Raw genomic sequence first — 22,074 nt, 5'->3', positions numbered from 1 at the left:
CTTGATGAAGATGCCGAGGGTTACATAGCACTGCGCCTGGATCCTCCCGCCCCTACCTAGGTGTGGTGACCACAGCCCAGCGGGCCTCAGCCTTGGGGCTTAGAAACCCAACGGCAGGAGCTCACAAGAGCCCATCAGCATCTTTTAAAAAATAACTTGTTTTTATTTTATTTTTATTACGGAAACTTCAATCATACACAAGAGTAGAAGGACCAGCGTGGTGATTTCTTGGGTAGAAGCCCTCAGCTCCAACAGTTACCGACATTCTGCCCTTCTTCTTTCAAAAGATGGTAGCCCTAAAATACTTCTATTAATTGGAAAACAGAGCTAAGAAGCAATTACATTAATTTGACAACACACCTGTGAGTGATGTGGAAAAGCCAGCTCTGCTTGAAAAGACAAGAGCGCCACCCGGCTTGCGGTGACTGAGTAGAGGTGGGAATGAATGGGTCCCCCTGTGAGCACCCTTGGAAAGGAGGTGAGAGGGACCCAGGGGTCTTAGGGCCTGGCCCACAGACCAAACGCACAGTGGCTCTGCAGGGTGGGGTGGGAGGCACGTGGGGAGTCAGGGGGTGGTGGAGCGGGGGGTGGGTGCGTTGGGCAGCAGCTCCCTCCTTGTCTTGTGACCGCACTGCCCTCTGTGACTGAGGAGGACATCCTCGAGCCGCACCCTCGAGTCCACACACCTGGCTTCTCTGCAGGACGGGCCCCGGGTCCCGTGCTGGGGACAGTCTGGGCGGCAGCAGATTGAAAATGGATCAAGTTCAGTGGAGGAGTTTGAATGCTGAGTAGGGGTGATATTGGGGTGCCTCGGGATTGGGGGGTCAGGAGGCCGCCGAGTGAAAGGAGGGGAACCCTTGCGGGCAGAGGCATCAGTGAGCGGGAGGAGTGCCGAGGGGAGAGCGTGGGCTCCCCAGAGCTGCGTGCTGCGTGGGCCGCGGGGGCATTTGGGGTGCGACACGCTCTGTACGTGGATGGGGGAAGGGGGACAGGGGAGCGGCCGGCCTGGGAAAGTGGGCAGAGCACGGGGCTCCTCGGGTCTCAGGCCTGCCGTGGAGGCGGGATGTTGTCCTGGAGACCACGAGAGTGTGAGAGCAGCGACCGGGGGTGTGGGTGCAGCAACTGGGGGTGTGGGTGCAGTGACGGGGGGACGATCTTCTGCAGATATTTGAACTCCTTTCCAAATTGCCATGAACCTTTTAAAATTTTTGTTTTTTTCTTTGTGGAGTGTGTGTGTTATTTCCCCTTATGAAGGGTCCCTCTGAGGACACCAGGGGCACACGTTTCCCGTTTAACTGCCCAGCTTGTAAATCTGAAGTGTCTGCCCTTCCTTCCTGAGGCCCTTTGGGGATGGGGCAGGGCCCTCCGGGTGGTCCAGGTCTGACGCAGGCGCTTGTGCTTTCCCTGTTTGGCTTCTTCTGTCTTTACACGCTTGGGGCTGACCAAGCGCCCTGCAGAGGAGCCTCTGCGGGAAGCCCAGCGCAGCGGAATTCCACTGGGGGACAGAGCGTCGGGGGTGTGAATGTCTGAAACTCAGCGCACACGTGCTTCAGCACCAACGGGGTGCTCGGCTCTGCCTCTCAGCTCAGCCCCCCGTTCTGAGATGGCCCCTCAGGAGACGGGGAGTTTGGGGGGCAAGGGTCCCAGGGGCGAGCTGGGCCCTGTGTCTACACTGGGCGTGGTCACTGTGCTGGGGGACTCTTAGCCAGGTGGGATTATGCCCCACCCGCCCGGGCCCTGTGGAATTGGCGCGAGCGTGGGGTCTCCCTTAGGGAAGAGGTGCAGTGCAGACCACACTCCTGGGTCCACGTGGGGACCAGGCCGTGAGAGCCGCAGCGGTCCTGGTGTCATCGTCCCCTGGGAAAGCAGCCCCAGGCCGGGTGTGGTCGTGCTGGTCACTTGTGCGCCAGCCCCGGCCCAGCCTCGGAGCCCAGAAGCCAGTGGTCGGGCCCCGGAGGAGGGACTTTCTTCTGGATTGCTGTCTCCCCATGCCAAAGAGACGTCCGTTTGGCTAGTGTCCAGTGCTGGGGGGTCCCCCTGGGGTGGGAGCCCTTGGACATCCCCATCTGGGAGGAGGTCCTCTGAGGGGCACCGAGACGTGGCACTAGTCTTGCCCGGGCCAAGTGGCAGTTTCCCACGTGGGCCTTAGAGGTGCCCGGGCACAGTTCCACTGCTGCCGACTGCCGTCCGTGGCAAGAAGCCGTGGGCTCCCCTGGGCTGGGCAATTCTGCCCGGACTGGCTGCTAACTCCCCTGGCCCAGGTGTTGTCTTGGGGCCTTCCCGGAGAACCCGAGGGGTGATCTGCCGCTGTTTCCTTCCTGTGCTGAGCAGTGAGTGATGTGGGTGCCCATGGGCTCGCCAGGAGTGCAGCCGGGCTGGACTGGGCCCGAGATGGGATCACTGCTGCAGGAGTGGTGGGTGATGCCTCCCTACGCCTCCTCCCCGACTCTCCATCCCTCAGCCTGTGGGCACCTGCATCTCTGAGAAGCTCACGGTGACCCCCGGCCTGTCTCCCTTGTGGTTTCTGCACAGCAGGTGCTAAACCACGTGGTCACCATCTTCAGGGCACCTCCGGCCGGGCCACGAGTTCAGAGAGCTTCATGGGAGGACTTTTTTTTTTTTTGCTATGTCATGAGGCACGTGGGATCTTAGTTCCCCAACCAGGGGTTGAACCCGTGCCCTCTGCGGTGGAAGTGCGGAGTCTTAACCAACCACTGGACTGCCAGGGAAGTCCAAGAGACCTTCGTGGGGAAAGGAAAACTCCTGAACCCTGGGGAAACCCCGGGGGTGGCCGGTTTGGATCAGTAGATGCATTGGGCGTGTGAGGAAGCTCCCGTCTGGCAAGGTGCGGAGGTGGGGGGGACACCTGGTCCTAATGGTTCACATTGGGGGGGCTCCAGGTGGGAGGGCCCTGGGGGTTCCCAGGGTGGGGTGACAGGTGGTTGGCAGACGCCCTCCCCCAGTCTCCCTGAAGCGTCCCTTCCCACCAGTGATCCCATTTTAAGAAATCCCTTTGATCGGATGAATGGATACAGAAGATGTGGCACATATATACAATGGAATATTACTCAGCCATAAAAAGAAACGAAATTGAGCTATTTGTAATGAGGTGGATGGACCTAGAGTCTGTCATACAGAGTGAAGTAAGTCAGAAAGAGAAAGACAAATACCGTACGCTAACACATATATATGGAATCTAAGAAAAAAAAATGTCATGAAGAACCTAGGGGTAAGACGGGAATAAAGACGCAGATCTACTAGAGAATGGACTTGAGGACACGGGGAGGGGGAAGGGTAAGCTGGGACAAAGTGAGAGAGTGGCATGGATATATATACACTACCAAACGTAAGGTAGATAGCTAGTGGGAAGCAGCCACATGGCACAGGGAGATCAGCTCTGGGCTTTGTGACCACCTAGAGGGGTGGGAGAAGGAGGGCGGGAGGGAGACCCAAGAGGGAAGAGATATGGGAACATATGTATATGTATAACTGATTTACTTTGTTATGAAGCAGAAACTAACACACCATTGTAAAGCAATTATACCCCAATAAAGATGTAAAAAATAAATAAATCAAAGAAGTCCCTTTGCTGAGCGCTGCTGGAGTGGGGGGCAACTCCCAGCTCACTGCAGGGGTGCGGAGAATGTGTGGTTCTCCTGCGGGATGCAGGGCCCACAGGTGGTCTGAAGTGGAGTGCAGTGGAGTAGGGGCTTATGCCACTCAGGTTTCCTAGCCGCGGGGGAGGTGAGCTCTTCGGGGGAGAGGGAGAACAGCTGCTTCCCCCCGAGTGGGCTCCAGCCGAGCCCAGTGAGGGATGCAGTGGCTAGTGGGCGGGGGGCAGGGGGAACGTCTTTCTGCTGGGCAGACGAGCAGTCCTTGGCCCTTGGGAGGGGTACTGACCACACACATGGCAGGGGTGTGTGCGTGTGTGTGTGTGAGAGACCCAGGGCCCTGGCAGATGAGGACAGACTGACTGGTCAGTCACCTTGACACACACACACACACACACACACACACACACACACACACACACACACACACACACACACACACACACACACACACACAGGCTCTTTTATGCCCCCCAGGGACTCGCCATTCCTTTTTGTAATCTAACCCCAAAGATGGCAGGAAGGAAGCTAAGATGATGAGAAAATCCCAAAAGGGAGGTTTCTGATCTTCTCAACTCTAGTTTTAATTTCAAGGGCTGGAGTCCACCTTTCACATCCTCCCGTGCAGGCCTTTCTGAAGGTCCCCTCACGCGGGCTCTCATGGCTCCAGTGGCCCCGCCCCCTCCTCCAGGGCTGGCCCTGCCGGATCCCTGTGTCCAGCCAGTGCCCAGGATCTCTGCTGCCGTTGCAACAGTCTGCTCACGTTCTGCCTGTGTCGCAGCCACTCCCTGACTCCTTGGCACCTGTGATGGGGTCCTTGTCCTGAAACCCTGCTGCCCTGAGAGCGTCCTGCTGCCCCTGCCCTGCCGCCCCTTCCACACTTCCCACTAGGCACTTGTCCCCACCTGCCCTGGGCCTTGTGTGCAGGACAAGGGGCGGGTGAGGCCCCGGCCATACCCCGACCAGCCACAAGCCCGGCAGCCCTGAAGCCCATGACTGCCACCACCCGTGCAGGGCCCCCAAGGCCCATCCACCCAAGGCCTGGATCCAGAGATGTGCCCGTGGCCTGGCGGGCCCTGGAGTTACGTGCCTGTGTTTGGGACGTCCTGGCCTTGGGACCTCGGGGAGATTTAACCTCTCTACGCCCGTGTCTTCCCCATAAATGGCAGGCCTCATTTCCGGGCTCACCCACCTGCCCAGGGCCTGCTTGGGGCCTGCATGGTGCCACCTTTGCTTCAGTTTGTAGCAGTCCCTGCTCGTGTGGCCTCCCGGAGGTTTACCTTCTGCCTCCTAGTAAAGGTAGGCCTGCCCTCCTCCCATAGCCCCTAGAGTCCTGAACAATGGGTTCTCCTCGGTTAAGTTACTGATCTCACAGCCTCTCATGGGTGTGAGATGGGGCTTCCCTGGTGGCGCAGTGGTTGAGAGTCCGCCTGCCGATGCAGGGGACACGGGTTCGTGCCCCAGTCCGGGAAGATCCCACATGCCGCGGAGCGGCTGGGCCTGTGAGCCATGGCCACTGAGCCTGCGCTCCGAGGCGGGAGAGGCCACAACAGTGAGGGGCCTGCGTACTGCAAAAAAAAAAAAAAAAAAAACATAATGATGCAACGTTCAGGTGCATGTAAAGGGGTGGGGGGCAGTGAGCCCTGTTGGTTGTGCAGGAAGTGAAGCTGCCGCGGCCTCGTGCTGAGCGGCAGGGGGAGAGCTGAGGGCAGCGCAGCGGGGCCTGGGGGCCAGGGTGGAAGGTGAGGGTCTTGAACGAGCTCTAGGGCGGCGTGCCAGGCAGGGAGCAGGGACGTGGGATGGCGGAGTGCCGGCGGTGTTTAGAACTCTTGGTGCTCAGGAGATGCTCACTTGACGAGGGCTCCCAGCCCTGCCTGAGAAACTAGCCAAGACCTGGGCATGTGATTCCATCTGCAGGGCGTGTGGGGTTTGGGGGGCAGCGGGCGAGGGCCCTCCGGCTGGAGAGCAGTTGTGTGCCTTCCTGAGTGCAGGCCAACTGCAGGGATGTAAACGCCTGAGGAGGAATTCTCCCCCCAAGTCTTTGCCCTGTGTCACAAGAGTGGCAAAATATTGGGAAGTGCTGCGAGTACCATCGATACGTCACGGTTAAGAGAAAGATGCGCTTCGTCGTGGTTTCCTGCAGTCACTGAATCAGTGATTCTGAGCACACGTCTGATCGACAGAGTGGGTGCCCCGGAAGTCCCCAGCTGGGCCACTCGGATGAGGGGACACAGACAGAAGGTCTAGCCCCCCTCCCCCCGTGCCCTCCAGGTGGTGGCCTTAACCTCCTGGCTGGGTCTGTATCTTTGTGGTCACTGTGGACTCAGAAAAGGCCTCCATTCCACATGCCAGACCAGGCCTGTTTGTTCTCAATCCAGCCTCAGAGCTCATCTCCTCCCAGCCCCGGCAAGGCTCGCCTGGCCCTCTGGGACCTGGAGTGGCCGGGACAGGAGAGCCCTGCCTGCCACAGGGGACATCTGGACAGTTCATGTTGACTGATGACCCCAGGCGCCCACCCACTGCGCGGTACCAGCTTCTCCCTGCTCTACACTGGCCTTCCCAAGGGGCCGGGGGACCCCCAGTGCCCACTGTGGGGTGGGGTTGGCTGCCTGCCCCGTGGGCAGAGGCTGACGAGCTGCCGTGGCCATGCACACCTGTCGCCAGGTGATCTCATCCTTTTCCCTGCAGTGCTTCCTCTGCTGGCCGTCTGCCCAGGTCACGGGGCCTGCAGGGCAAGGGCTTGGGAGGGGGATGCTCCTGCCAGGCCTGCCCCGCACGCTCCAGTGCCGTTCCCTGGGCTGCGTGATCTGGTCCATGTGTGCATGTGTCTGTGGGCTGTGTCCCAGCAGCTCCCACCAGCTCAGCCTGCCCCAGAAGCCACGTCACTTTCAGACACTAGGACACGTTGATGCCTTGCCTCTTTGTTTTTTTTTTTTTTATATTTTTCCCAGTCTAGCTCTTATATTTAGATTTTTGATCCATTTTTAAAAATAAATTTATTTGTTTACTTGCTTTTATCTTTGCCTGTGTTGGGTCTTTGCTGCTGCGCGCAGGCTTTCTCTAGCTGCGGTGAGTGGGGGCTACTCTTTGTTGCAGTGCGCGGGCTTCTCATTGCGGTGGCTTCTCGTTGCGGAGCATGGGCTCTAGGCACGCGGGCTTCAATAGTTGTGGCATGTGGGCTCAGTAGTTGTGGCTCGCGGGCTCTAGAGTGCAGGCTCAGTAGTTGTGGCACGCGGGCTTCGTAGCTCTGTGGTATGTGGGATCTTCTCGGTCCAGGGCTTGAACCCATGTCCCCTGCACTGGCAGGCGGATTCGTAACCACTGCGCCACCAGGGAAGCCTGATGTCTTGCCTCTTTTGTGCCTCTCTTGATCGTGGAAAAGCTGGGGTCCCTCCCCACTGCCCATCTGACGAGGCATATGAGAGTTGGGACACAGTCTTATCAGGTCTCGTCCGAGACAGCCTGGAGAGAGGTTGGGCAGTGCAGGTGGCAGCGCAGGTGTCTGCGTGTGAGTTCTCCTCTGTCCCTTTCCAGCAAGGTGACGGGGCCCAGCCCCCTCACCACCCCTGTGTCCTCAGTTATTCATTCAAGAAATACCAGGCACCTGGTATGATACGAGAGGCTCTATTCCAGGCTCCCGGATCAGTCGTGGACCTGACAGACTGAGGCCCCTCGAGGGCTAGACAGCATGCAGGGAAGGTGACAAGTGAGTTAATGTTCTATAACGTGTTGGAAGACGGTAACTGCTAAAAACAATAGAAGGAAAGGAAGAAGGAAAGAAATAGAACTGGTCAGCGGGAGAATACTCCAAGCCCAGGTGAGAGCGTGTGCATTTGTAGACACAGGGGTCGGGTCGGCTGTTTCGAGAAGGTGCCTTGTGAGTGGAGGCCCTGGAGGTCGGGGGTGAGCCAGGCGCTGTGTGGGAAAGGGGGTCCCACTCAGGGACGCAGGGCAGAGGCCCTAAGAAAGCAGGCGAGGCCGGGGGGACACGAGGAGGACAGGATGTAGGGGCCTCTGGCCTGGGCCACGGAGGGCTTTGGGCACAGGAAGACTGCAGGTCAGGGGTTCAGGGCAGAGGACCGTGCGGGGAGCCTGCAGAGCTGGGAGAAGCACAGGGCGGGTTAGGAGGTAGCTCGGCAGCCAAGCAGCCGTCGGCAGCGGGGTGTCAGCGCCCCGTCTGTTGGAGACGGAGCCGGGAGGATTTGCTGGTGGGGGCAATGGGCCCAGGCCTGAGCGGCTTCCAGGGGCCTGGGTCTGCTGAGGTGGGAGAGGCTACTGGGGTGAGTGCTGGGGGTGACCAGGGGTCCTGCCAGGGTCTGTCCCATGCAAGGTTGGGCTGGGGAGGGGCACGGCTGGCTGGTCCAAGTGAAGGTGTCGATCTGGGGTCTTTGGCACAGGGCTGGGCTCCCGAGGTGAGTGTGGATGAGACATCATGAGGGGTGGAGTTTGCGGTGGAGGGGGGTCCAGGTGTGAGGCGTGGACCAGAGGAGGCTGGGGAAGGGGAGCTGACGGTGGGCTGGGCACTGGGACCTGAGCCTGGGCTCAGGATGTGAAGGGGGCCCCGCCCAGGGCAGCTGTGGAAGGGAAGGCAGGCTGGGGTGTGGCCCAGGCGGGATGAGGTGAGGCCTTTTCAGGAGTTTTGCTGGAAAGGGGAGAAAGATGGGCTCGCCCGGGAGAGGAAGAGGAGTTAAGAGAAGGATCTCATTTTCAGGGGAAAGAAATAATCAGACGCTTGCTGTCGAGGATGATGGTTGGAAGTTGCAGGTCCCAGCTGAAGTGGGGAGGGGGGGCCCCCGCGGGCAGTGGGCAGTGGGACCGGCTGGGCTGGACAGAGGGAGGTCCCCGGGGGAGGAGGGACAGACGAGGATTCCCTTGTGGCTGGAGGAGCACCCCAGTCACAGGGTTGTGCACGGAGCTGGCTTCGATTCCAGAGTGTGAGGGGGCAGGGGGCTGTCCTGTTGGGCTGTGGAGTTTCAGCTAGACAAGGAAGAGAGCTCAAAGGGCAAGCCTTCCAAGGGTGGGAAAGGTGCAGGGTTGAGGTCCTGGCAGGGCCCTGGCATCCAGGGCAGCGTGGGCTCTGGGAAGGTCCTCGGGGGCCCAGATGCTGAGGCCCGATGTGCGGGTCTGCTGGGTGTGCCGCGCCCTCTGCAGCGGGGGGCCCTGCCCTTACTCAGGGCCTGTGTGTGTAGTGCCAGCAGGGATGCCGTGGGGTTGGTGAGGACTTGGCAGTACCAGGACGCCCTGTGGTCCTGCGGCCACGTGCTCTGGGGTGTGGTACTCAGCCTCCACCCCGGCATGTACCCTTCCCCGAGCTCAGAACCCTCTCAGCCTGTTGCCCCCATCCCCTCTCTTCTGGTGCGGGTGTGAACCAACGCCCTCTCTAGGTGACCTCTGGGCCAGATTCTCTCTGCCTTGTCACCCTCGTCCCTGATCACTGATTAGGAAGCCCGTCTTGATAGCTCTCTGTGCCCCACGGGGGCAGGGGCTGCGCCTCTTGTCGCTGCTGTGTGCCCGTCACCGTGGCTGCTGGTCTGGGGGTGTGTGGGAATGCAGGGGGGCAGGTGTGCCGGCAGCTTCTCGTGGACGGCCTCCTCTTTCGCTCTCCTGCGGGAAGATCTCTGGGGCGCGTGGAAGCACCCTGGGCGTGTGAATGTGAATGCAGAGCACCAGGCAGGGGAGACCTGCCCGCTCCCCAGATCGCTGCTTCCGCCTCGCCCTGCCCGCCAGACTCCAGCTGTGGGGCGTGCCGTGGGGCTGTTTTCCATGTGAGCAGCTCACACGGTGTGGCAGGGCAGCTAGGTACTCAGTGACCGCGTGGCTGGGCCTTGGTGTCCCTGGGGGGTCACCATGGCCGGAGTAAAGGGAAGGTGTGAAGAAGGTGGGTGTAGAGGAGGTGACAAGGTGGGGCTCCCGGTGACCCAGCCCGCTCCCACTCTGCTCCTGAGTTTTCCCTTGACCAAACTGCCCAGCCTCTGCTGGCCCTTCTGCCCCCAGCCCATGCCTCACGTCTCTGCCCAGACCTCAGTAGGGATCCGCACTCCCCCCCTTTTCTGCCATCGGCCACCTGAGGCCCTGCTTTCTGGAAAAGCCGCATCTGCCAGGTGTGACCTGTGGCGTCCTGCACCCTGTGCTGAGCTGACCCCGGGCGCCTGGCCCCTCAGTTGGACTCCTTATGCTCCACCCGACTGCGTACTCCGCTCGACAGTGACAGCTGGGGGCTTCACTGCAGGGGTCACAGAAGCTGTGGGGCTGACGGGCTGGAGGGCATCTCGGGAGAGGTGTCCTGTGTGTTATATGTTCTGCATGTTCAAAACCTTAAATAGAGGCTGGGAGGGGCGTGCAGAAGCCACAGGTGATTAAGGGTCTGCTGGGAGAGAAGCGCATTTTGTGCAAAGACTCACTATCGTTTGAATTTTTAGAAACGTGTTCACTACTGCCTGTGGGCGTTTTAAACACGCTCAGTACGCATTTAAATATTGACTCCACCAAACTACAATTTATTGTTTCGTATACGCCGGTCTTCCCGCTGCCACCAGAAAAGCGCCTTCCTCTACAGACTGGGATGAGCTGATCCCAGAATACGGCAGGTGGCCCTTTAGACGCAGAAAACACTGCGTGGTACGGGGGCCAGTGCAGTGCACCGGGGTGCAGCCAGTGCTGGCCACTGCCTGTGAGAGGTGGCACAGGCGTGGAAGATGCGTTTGTGTTCCAGCCCCGCACCGGGTTAAAGCATGGACGCTCCAGCTAGCGGGACGCTCAGATTTGGAGGTGTTCAGGGGCACAGCGAAGATGATCAGGGTCACATGGAGATACTCGGGGTCACATGGAGATGGTTGGGTCGCACGGAGATGCCCAGGTCACATGGAGATGCTCAGGTCACAATGAGGTGTTCTGGGTGACAGTGGGCACCATTTTTTTTTTTTTTTTGTGGTACGTGGGCCTCTCACTGTTGTGGCCTCTCCCGTTGTGGAGCACAGGCTCCGGACGCGCAGGCTCAGCGGCCATGGCTCACGGGCCCAGCCGCTCCGCGGCATGTGGGATCTTCCCGGATCGGGGCACGAACCCGCGTCCCCTGCATCGGCAGGCGGACTCTCAACCACTGTGCTGCCAGGGAAGCCCTCTTTTTTGTTTTTAATCAACTCTCCTTCACTGCTTCTCTCCAGAGCTTTCCATGTTGCCTTTGTGGGAATAACCACTCTGTCTTCACGTTCAAAACTTCTGGGTGTAATGGTTTCCTCGGGCTGTTGTAACTAAGTGCCCAGACTGGGTGGCTTAAACAACAGACATTACTTCTCACACTTCTGGAGGCTGGTTTCTCCCGAAACCTTTCTTCTTGGTGTGTCGACGGCCATCTTCTCCCTGTGTCCTGTCTTCCCTCCGTGCGTGTCTGTGTCCTGATCTCCTCTTCTTATAAAGACACCAGTCATGTTGGATTAGGGCCCAGCCTAATGGCCTCATTTTAACTTGATTACCTCTTGAAAGACCCTGTGTCCAAATACAGGCCCACGCTGGGGGGTTAGGGGTGAGGACTTCCACGTGAATTTCGGGGGACACACCTTGCGTCCTTTCCTACTGTTCCGTTACGTGACAAGCTTATAGCACAGGTGACCCCTGCACAGGGTGAGGGATGAGGCCTGGCTCGTGGCCATGTGAAACCGGCTTGGCACTGTGGGCCTGGCTGGCGTAGTCGTTTCATGGGCTGGTGGTCGGAGGACGCGTAGGAGCCTCTGCTGAGCTGGGCCCTGTGTGTAGCCCTCTGCAATGTTCTCTCCCCTCCAGCTCGGTGCCAACGCCCTGCTCTTCCTTGGCGTGAACATGTACGGGGTCTTCGTGAGGATCCTGGCTGAGCGCTCCCAGAGGAAGGCCTTCCTGCAGGCCCGGAACTGCATCGAGGACCGGCTGAGGCTGGAGGATGAGAATGAGAAGCAGGTCAGTACCCGGGGTTTCGCCCCGAGGGACATGGGGGGCCCGGGGCAGGGGGCATAGAGCCGCACAGCCTTCTCACCAAGGGCACTGGGAGTGAGGCCCAGCCTGGCCCGCCTGGCCCGCCTGGGAGTCGGGTAGGGGCCTCAGGCCCCCGCTGGCCCTTCTGTCTCTGTGGACCAGCCCCCTCAGCTGGTCGGAGGAGAGGGGACAGCTGCGTGGGAGCAGAGGCAGAAGAACTGCCACCCGTGGTCATCCCTGGGCTTCGGTGTAACTGTGGGTGACATGAGGCACGGGGCTGTGGACGAGACGCCCAGGAGGCAGGCCTCAGTGGAGGCAGAGGAGAGCTGGCCTTGGTGCCGCTGGAAGGGGCTGAGTTGCTAGGAAGTGATGGTCACCCTGTGAGCCTCACACCCGCAGCTTGGCCTGAGGCTGCAGAGCACCCTGCCCGGCTGCTGCCAGGCCTGCTGGGGCAGCTGCACTGTTCCCTGTGATCTAAAGGCTTGGAGGGAGCCGGGTGGGTTCCCACTGCCCCAGCTACCGTCCCCTGCATGTCGCGGGCTCACCGCTCTTGGCGGCGTTTGCTCTGCTGCTGTCCTGGGGCCACGGGGATGCTCCCAGAGCCCTGGGCGAGGCCTTTAGCTGGGAGCACCCGGACTCCTGTGCTTTCCCAAAGTGCTTGTTTTCCCGGGGTAGGGTGGATGGGACGGGTTTATAAACGAGATGCTATTATTATTGTAAATACGAGGCATTAAGTACAGACTGTACACTTAAAAATGCACACGCACATTTCCATTTGTAGGTGTTATAACGATGCCTAGTATTTACAGTAAAAGTTGGCCATCACTTAGAAATAGATGGCGCATGTATGTTTAGATCGTGTGTGTGGATCAGCGGGTGGCTCTGTCTGTGGGTGGTGTATGTGTGGGAGATGTGTGTCTGTGAGGCTGTGTGCATTCTTGCGATGTGCATGTGGGCATGTGTGTGTTGTATGCACATGCATGTGCACATTTGTATGTGTACACGTGTGTTTGTGGATATGTGGGGCATGTGTGCACATGTATATGTGCGTATATGTGTGCATGTCTGTGTGGGTATATACATGTGTGTGGATTTGCATTCACGTGGACTGCGTGTGTGCATGCCTGTATGTCTCTGTACACACCGTGTGCACGTGTGTGCACTTGTGGGCGTGTGTGTGTATGTGCACGTGTGGATGTGTGTGTATAAGTGTGCTGGCACCCACATGCACAAGTATAAAGAGCACGTCTCCTGGGCTGTGCGCTGAGCGTTTTCCCATGCCAGCGTCATCGGCGCTGATGGGGAGTCTTCGGTGCTAAGAGACCCTCGAGCTTGGTCCCTTATTACGTTCATCACCTCCACGGGATCCCAGAAGTGACTCTTCAGAGTCCTCTCCCCTTAAATACATCGCCTGAAGTACTGGAAAAATCAACGTGGGGGCCATTCTTGTGTGTTTCTGAATCTTCCTTTGCTTTCTCTGTATTTTTCTGTCCTCTCCATCTCCTTTCAAATATCTTCCTTTCCCACTTTCTTCAAAAAATCACTTTCTTAAGAAAAAGTATTTATTTTTACTGAAGTATAGTTGATTTACAATGTTGTGCTAGTTTCAGGTGTACAGCAAAGTGATTCACTTATACGTACATATATATCTACTTTTTTCAGATTCGTTTTCCACATAGGTTATTATAAAGAAATAGTGAGTAGGGTTCCATGTGCTATACATTAGGTCCTTGTTGATTATCTGTTTTATATATAGTAGTGTGTATATGTTAATCCCAAACTCCCAGTTTATCCCTCCCCCCCCTTCCCCTTTGGTAACCATAAGTTTGTTTTCTATGTCTGTGGGACTATTGCTGTTTTGTAAATAAGTTCATTTGTATTATTTTTTTATTTTATTTTTTGTGTGTTACGCGGGCCTCTCACCGCTGTGGCCTCTCCTGCTGCGGAGCACAGGCTCTGGACGCGCAGGCTCAGTGGCCATGGCTCACGGGCCCAGCCGCTCTGCGGCACGTGGGATCCTCCCGGACCGGGGCACGAACCCGCGTCCCCTGCCTCGGCAGGTGGACTCCCAACCACCGTGCCACCAGGGAAGCCCCATTTGTATTATTTTTTAAGATTCCACATATAAGTGATATCATGTGATATTTGTCTTTCTCTGTCTGACTGATTTACTATGCTAATCTCTAGGTCCAGCCATGTTGCTGCAAATGACATTATTTCATTCTTTTTTATGGCTGAGTAATAGACCATTGTATATATGTTCCACATCTTTTTTAAAATTTAATTTTATTTATTTATTTTTTTATACAGAAGGTTCTTGTTAGTTATCGATTTTATACATATTACTGTATACATGTCAATCCCAATCTCCCAATTCATCCCACCTCTACCACCCGCTCCCCCACCCCGCTTTCCCCTCTTGGTGACCATACGTTTGTTCTCTACTTCTGTGTCTCTATTTCTGCCTTGCAAACTGGTTCATCTGTACCAGTTTTCTAGATTCAACATATATGTGTTAATATCTGATATTTGTTTTTCCCTTTCTGACTTACTTCACTCTGTATGACAGTCCTTGGGTCCATCCACGTCTCTACAAATGACCCAATTTCGTTCCTTTTTATGGCTGAGTAAATTCCTTTGTATATATGTACCACATCTTCTTTATCCATTCATCTGTTGATGGGCATTTAGGTTGCTTCCATGACCCGGCTATTGTAAATAGTACTGCAGTGAACATTGGGGTGCATTTTGAATTATGGTTTTCTCTGGGTGTATGCCCAGTAGTGGGATTGCTGGGTCATATGGTAGGTCTATTTTTAGTTTTTTAAGGAACCTCCATACTGTTCTCCATAGTGGCTGTATCAATTTACATTCCCACCAACAGTGCAAGAGGGTTCCCTTTTCTCCACACCCTCTCCAGCATTTATTGTTTGTAGATTTTTTGATGATGGCCATTCTAACTGGTGTGAGGTGATACCTCATTGTAGTTTTGATTTGCATTTCTCTAATAATCGGTGATGTTGAGCAGCTTTTCATGTGTCTCTTGGCCATCTGTATGTCTTCTTTGGAGAAATGTCTATTCAGGGCTTCTGCCCATTTTTTGATTGGGTTGTTTGTTTTTTTTAATATTGAGCTGCATGAGCTGTTTATATATTTTGGAGATTAATCCTTTGTCCTTTGATTCATTTGCAAATATTTTCTCCCATTCTGAGGGTTGTCTTTTCGTCTTGTTTATAGTTTCCTTTGCTGTGCAAAAGCTTTTAAGTTTAACTAGGTCCCATTTGTTTATTTTTGTTTTTATTTCCATTACTCCAGGAGGTGGGTCAAAAAAGATCTTTCTGAGCCTGCGCGTCCGGAGCCTGTGCTCCGCAATGGGAGAGGCCACAGCCTTGAGAGGCCCGTGTACCGCAAAAAAAAAAAAAAAAAAGATCTTTCTGTGATTTATGTCAAAGAGTGTTCTTCCTATGTTTTCCTCTAAGAGTTTTATAGTGTCCGGTCTTACATTTAGGTCTTTAATCCATCTGGAGTTTATTTTTATGTATGATGTTAGGGAGTGTTCTAATTTCATTCTTTTACGTGTACCTGTCCAGTTTTCCCAGCAACACTTATTGAAGAGACTGTCTTTTCTCCATTGTATATCCTTGCCTCCTTTGTCATAGATTACTTGACCATAGGTGTGTGGGTTTACCTCTGAGCTTTCTATCCTGTTCCATTGATCTATATTTCTGTTTTTGTGCCAGTACCATATTGTCTTGATGACTGTAGCTTTGTAGTATAGTCTGAAGTCGGGGAGTCTGATTCCTCCGACTCCATTTTTTCCCCTCAAGATTGCTTTGGCTATTTGGAGTCGTTTTTGTCTCTGTACAAATTTTAAGATTTTTTATTCTAGTTCTGTAAAAATTGCCATTGGTAATTTGATAAGGATTGCATTGAATCTGTGGATTGCTTTGGGTAGTATAGTCATTTTCACCATATTGATTCTTCCAGTTGAAGAACATGGTATATCTCTCCATCTGTTTGTGTCATCTTTGATTTCTTTCATCAGTGTCTTATAGTTTACTGAGTACAGGTCTTTTACCTCCTTAGGTAGGTTTATCCCTAGGTATTTTGTTCTTTTTGTTGCACTGGTGAATGGGATTATTTCCTTAATTTCTCTTTCTGATTTTTTATTGTTAGTGTATAGGAATGCAAGAGATTTCTGTGCATTAATTTTGTATCCTGCAACTTCAACAAATTCATTGATGAGCTCTAGTAGTTTTCTGGTGGCATCTTTAGGATTCTCTATGTATAGTATCATGTCACCTGCAAACAGTGACAGTTTTACTTCTTCGTTTCCAATTTGTATTTCTTTTATTTCTTTTTCTTCTCTGATTGCCATGGCTAGCTAGGACTTCCAAAACTATGTTGAATAATAGTGGCAAGAGTGGACATCCTTGTCTTGTTCCTGATCTTAGAGGAAATGCTTTCAGTTTTTCACCAATTGAGAATGATGTTTGCTGTGGGTTTGTCATATATGGCCTTTATTTATTGAGGTCGGTTCCTTTTATGCCCACTTTCTGGAGAGTTTTTATCATAAATGTATGTTGAATTTTGTCAAAACCTTTTCCTGCATCTATTGAGATGATCATATGGTTTTTATTCTTCAGTTTGTTAATATGGCATATCACATTGCTGGATTTGCATATATTGAAGAATCCTTGCATCCCTGGGATAAATCCAAATTGATCATGTTGTATGATCCTTTTAATGTGTTGTTGGATTCTGTTTGCTGGTATTTTGTTGAGGATTTTTGCATCTGTATTCATCGGTGATATTGGTGTGTAATTTTCTTTTTTTGTAGTATCTTTGTCTGGTTTTGGTATCAGAGTGATGGTGGCCTCATAGAATGAGTTTTGGAATGTTCCTTCCTCTGCAATTTTTTTAAAGTGTTTGAGAAGGGTGGGTGTTAGCTCTTTTCTAAATGTTTGGTAGAATTCAACTGTGAAGCCATCTGGTCCTGGACTTTGGTTTGTTGGAAGATTTTTAACCACAGTTTCAATGTCATTACTTGTGATTGGTCTGTTCATATTTTCTATTACTTCCTGGTTCAGTCTTGGAAGGTTATACCTTTCTAAGAATTTGTCCATTTCTTCCAGGTTGTCCATTTTATTGGCATAGAGCTGCTTGTAGTCTCTTATGATGCTTTGTATTTCTGCGGTGTTCGTTGTAACTTCTTTTTCATTTCTAATTTTATTGATTTGAGTCCTCTCCCTCTTTTTCTTGATGAGTTTGGCTAAAGGTTTATCAATTTTGTTTATCTTCTCAAAGAACCAGCCTTTAATTTTATTTATCTTTGCTATTGTTTTCTTTGTTTCTATTTCATTTATTTCTGCTCTGATCTTTATGATTTCTTTCCTTCTACTAAGTTTGGGTTTTGTTTGTTCTTCTTTCTCTGTTTCCTTTAGGTATAAGGTTAGATTGTTTATTTGAGATTTTTCTTGTTTCTTGAGGTAGGCTTGTATAGCTATAAACTTCCCTCTTAGAACTGCTTTTGCTGCATCCCATAGGTTTTGGATCGTCGTGTCTTCGTTGTCATTTGTCTCTAGGTATTTTTTGACTTCCTCTTTGATTTCTTCAGTGATCTCTTGGTTATTTAGTAACGTATTGTTTAGTCTCCATGCATTTGTGTTTTTCACCTTTTTTTCCCTTGTAATTGATTTCTAATATCATAGTGTAGTGGTCGGAAAAGATGCTTGATATGATTTCATTTTTCTTAAATTTACCGAGGCTTGATTTGTGACCCAAAATGTGATCTATCCTGGAGAATGTTGCATGTGCACTTGAGAGGAAAGTGTAATCTGCTATTTTCAGATCAATGTCCTATAAATATCATTTAAATCTGTTTGGTCTATTGTGTCATTTAAAGCTTCTGTTTCCTTATTAATTTTCTGTCTGGATGATCTGTCCATTGGTGTAAGTGAGGTGTTAAAGTCCACCACTATTGTTGTGTTACTGCCGATTTCCTCTTTTATAGCTGTTAGCAGTTGCCTTATGTATTGAGGTGCTCCTGTGTTGGGTGCATATATATTTATAATTGTTATATCCTTCTTGGATCGATCCCTTGATCATTATGTAGTGTCCTTCCTTGTCTCTTGTAACATTCTTTATTTTAAAGTCTATTTTATCTGGTATGAGTATTGCTACCCCAGCTTTCTTTTGATTTCCTTTTGCATGGAACATCTTTTTCCATTCCCTCACTTTCAGTCTGTATATGTCCCTAGGTCTGAAGTGAGTCTCCTGTAGACAGCATATATATGGGTCTTGTTTTTGTATCCATTCAGCGAGCCTGTGTCTTTTGTTTGGAGCATTTAATCCATTCACGTTTAAGGTAATTATTGATATTTATATTTCTAATACCATTTTCTTAATTGTTCTGGGTTTGTTTTCGTAGGTCCTTTTCTTTTCTTGTGTTTCCCACTTAGAGAAGTTCCTTTAGCATTTGTTGTAGAGCTGGTTTGGTGATGCTGAATTCTCTTAGCTTTTGCTTGTCTGTAAAGCTTTTGATTTCTCTGTCAAATGTGAATGAGATCCTTGCCAGGTAGAGTCATCTTGGTTGTAGTTTCTTCCCTTTCATCACTTTAAATATATCATGCCACTCCCTCCTGGTTTGTAGAGTTTCTGCTGAGAAATCAGCTGTTACCCTTATGTGAGTTCCTTTGTATATTATTTGTCGTTTTTCCCTTGTGCTTTTAATAATTTTTCTTTGTGTTTAATTTTTGTCAAGTTGATTACTATATGTCTCAGCGTGTTTCTCCTTGGGTTTCTCCTCCCTGGAACTCTCTGTGCTTCCTGGACTTGGGTGGCTCTTTCCTTTCCCATGTTAGGGAAGTTTTTGACTATAATTCCTTCAAATATTTTCTTGGGTTCTTTCTCTCTCTATTCTCCTTCTGGAACGCCTATAATGAGAACGTTGGTGTGTTTAATGTCATCCCAGAGGTCTCTTAGGCTGTCTTCATTCCTTTTTATTCTTTTTTCTTTATTCTGTTCCGCAGCAGTGAATTCCATCATTCTGTCTTCCAGGTCACTTATCTGTTCTTCTGCCTCAGTTATTCTGCTATTGATTCCTTCTAGTGTATTTTTCATTTCAGTTATTGTATTGTTCATCTCTGTTTGTTTGTTCTTTAATTCTTCTAGGTGTTTGTTAAACGTTTCTTGCATCTTCTCGATCTTTGCCTCCATTCTTTTTCTTAGGTCCTGGGTCATCTTCACTATCATTATCCTGAATTCTTTTTCTGGAAAGTTGCCTATCTCCACTTCATTTAGTTGTTTTTCTGGGGTTTTATCTTGTTCCTTCATCTGGTACATAGTCCTCTGCCTTTTCATTTTATCTATATTTCTGTGAATATGGTTTTTGTTCCACAGGCTGCAGGATTGTAGTTCTTCTTGCTTCTGCTGTCTGCCCTCTGGTGGATGAGGCTATCTAAGTGGCTTGTGCAAGCTTCCTGATGGGAGGGACTGGTGATGGTTAGAGCTGACTGTTGCTCTGGTGGGCAGAGCTCAGTAAAACTTTAATCTGCTTGTCTGCTATTGGGTGGGGCTGAGTTCCCTACTTGTTGGTGTTTGGCCTGAGGCGACCCAGAATTGGAGCCTACAGGCTATTTGGTGGGGCTAATGGCAGACTCTGGGAAGGCTCATGCCAAGGAGTACTTCCCAGAATTTCTGCTGCCAGTGTCCTTGTCCCCGTGGTGAGCCACAGCTGCCCCCCGCCTCTGCAGGAGACCCTCCAATACTAGCATGTAGGTCTGGTTTAGTCTCCTATGGGGTCACTGCTCCTTCCCTTGGGTCCCGATACGCACACTACTTTGTGTGTGCCCTTCAATAGTGGAGTCTCTGTTTCCCTTGGTCGTGTCAAAGTCCTGCAGTCAAATCCCACTAGCCTTCAAAGTCTGATTCTCTGGGAATTCCTCCTCCCCTTGCTGGACCCGCAGGTTGGGAAGCATGACGTGGGGCTCAGAACCTTCACTCCAGTGGGTGGACTTCTGTGGTCTAAGTGTTCTCCAGTTTGTGACTCACCCACCCAGCAGTTGTGGGATTTGATTTTATTGTGATTGCGCCCCTCCTGCTGTCTCACTGCAGCTTCTCCTTTGTCTTTGGATGTGGGGTATCATTTCTGATGAGTTCCAGTATCTTCCTGTTGATGACTGGTCAGCAGTTAGTTGTGATTCCAGTGCTCTTGCAAGAGGGAGTGAGTGGATGTCCTTCTACTCCGCCATCTTGAAACTGTACCACATCTTCTGTATCCATTCATCTATCAAGGGGCACTTAGGTTGCGTCCATGTCTTGGCTATTGTAAATAGTGCTGCTGTGAACATTGGGGTGCATGTATCTTTTCAAATTATGGTTTTCTCTGGATCCGCTTTCTCTGGTTCTGTCTTGAGTTTCTTTTCTTACTCTTGCTGCCTTTCCTATAGACTATCTAGCATCTACCCTTAAAACATTTTCGAATGCTTGGTGTGCCCTCTGTCCTTCCAGTGGGTCCCATCTGTTGATGGCGAGGATGCTGGCCATGGTGTGGCCACTCTTGCTGCCTGCACGTGCGGGTTCTGCAAGTGCACGTCCCTCCCCCTGCACGCACACTCCCGTCCAGGGAGCACAGTGGCCGAGCAAGCACTCGTGCTTGCTGCGAACCTAGCCTTTGCTGCTGTACGTGTGTCACCTCTCTGCAGCTCCGAGAGCAAGGAGCTTCTCAGCCCCAGACTCACGGAAGCTCAGCGACGGGTCTGAGTTCTAACCGCCAACCTGATGTTCTTAAGCAGGAAATGTGCAAAATGGTAAATGTCACCCAATCCCATGAACCCAGCTGAGCGCTCTGTATTTTCGAGTTTCCGTCCTTACGCACATTCTCTTCCCTCATCTTCGTCATTTTGGTGTATACATAATTTTATTTTCTGCATTTTGACTTAACATTTCCCACAGGTGTATCCACTGGTGCCCTAAAGTTCACCTAAGACAGCTGCTGCTTCCTCGTCTTCATGCAGGTCTCCGCATCTGACTTTTAGACACCATGTTTTTAAAGATGTTTCTTTCTCATAAGCATCTTTATTCATAGACTTGAAGTATCCTTGGTTACATTCTCAGGAGTGCAAATATTACAGTGTCATCTCTCTCCCTGTCCTGGGTATTTTCCAAAACATGTTGTGCTTCCTTTTATCTTATAAGTAATACTTAGTTACACCCAGCTCTGGGTAGCAGTGGTTGAGTGGGGTCCTGGGGCCGACAGGGTTGGCGTCAGAGGGAGCCTGCCAGAAATGCAGGTTCTCAGGCCTGCCCAGTCCCATGGCTGGGAAAGCTGGGGTGGGCCCAGCGTTCAGGGTTCTGGTGTGTATCCCCAGTGTTGCACGTGACCCACTTTCTCCCTCCCTCCGTCCCTCCTTCCCTTCTCTCTTCCTGTTAGAACTCGGTACCCCCCGTTTACTCAGATGCCAGTTCCTTGCGCGGTGGCCACTTTTCCATGCGTGCTTACCGGTTGTGTTTCTCTGTGGAGCGCGTGTTCTGATCCTCTGCCCATTCATGCTCTGACTTTCCTGTGGGTTTGAACGAGCCGCTCGCTAGGGAAAGGCTGGTGTTCCTCAAGTCTGTTCCTCTAGCTGTGCTTTTCTTTGTGTAAAACCTCAATCTTTCGCATATTCCACCGTATCAGTCATTTTCCTCTGTGGCTTCCTCTGTTGCTGGAAAGCTGAGCACACGAAATGCAGAAGTGCGGATGGGTCACCCCCGTGAGTTGCCTTGGCCTGTCCTGAGAGGGGGCGAGGCAGTATCCTGACTTGCTATATTTTTTTGATTGGAACCCACGGGTCGTATCACCGGACAACTCTCTCCCTGGGAGGCCTTGTCCCTGGCACTCAGGTTACTCCCTGCCTCTGGCTGGGACGCCTGTTTTTAGCTCAGGGAGCCCTGTCTCTTTGGGGGGCAGAAGGCAAGCACTTGGGCTCAAGTGGGGCTCAGCCACCTCTTCAGGGCTCTCAAGCACCAGTAGGCACTTGGTACATCAAAGCCTGCCAGGGGACGGCCTGGCCAGGCCAGGGGAGCCTGCACATGGCCAGGCAGCTCTGCCCAACTCACACCTCTGTGTCAGTGTGAAAACCGCAGCCCCCTGAGTTGCAGGTGAGGGACGCCCTGACCATATGGGCTTGTCTGTGTTTTCATGCTTCAACTCAAGTAACAGAGCAATCCAGTTCCATAGCCGCTTCCAGAGTCTTCTCCAGGCCCTGACCCAGTAAGGCGGCACCCTAGGTGATGTGAGGGGGTATTGGTGGATACACCCTGGTTCTGGAAGGGGGTTCTGGGAGAGGATGCTGCGGACGTGGTCCAGTTCTGGGAGGGGGTGGGGTGGGGCGTCCAGCTCCAGAAGGACCACTGTGTGGCGGCAGCTGTGCCCCACAGGCTTCTGGGGGGAGGCAGGGAGATGCCGGGTTTGGGCTGCAGGGGCTGGGAATGGGGTCCTTGAGCAAGGCCGAGTCAGGGAGGCGCATGAGCGGTG

General features: G+C 52.3%; 1 protein-coding gene across 2 annotated transcripts in view; it reads left to right on the top strand.

Moving 5' to 3' along the window:
- Positions 1-22,074, top strand: part of ADCY1 (adenylate cyclase 1) — a 116,358-nt gene that overhangs the window by 9,467 nt on the left and 84,817 nt on the right. For both annotated transcript variants that reach the window (XM_033862808.2, XM_073809499.1), the window contains exon 2: positions 11,391-11,540. In XM_033862808.2, coding sequence (XP_033718699.1) covers positions 11,391-11,540 — 150 coding nt within the window. The remainder of the gene's footprint in view (positions 1-11,390; positions 11,541-22,074) is intronic.

This window comes from Tursiops truncatus, chromosome 9 (genome assembly GCF_011762595.2).
Source record: "Tursiops truncatus isolate mTurTru1 chromosome 9, mTurTru1.mat.Y, whole genome shotgun sequence".
NCBI lineage: Eukaryota > Metazoa > Chordata > Mammalia > Artiodactyla > Delphinidae > Tursiops > Tursiops truncatus.
This window is presented reverse-complemented; position numbering and strand designations above follow the sequence as displayed.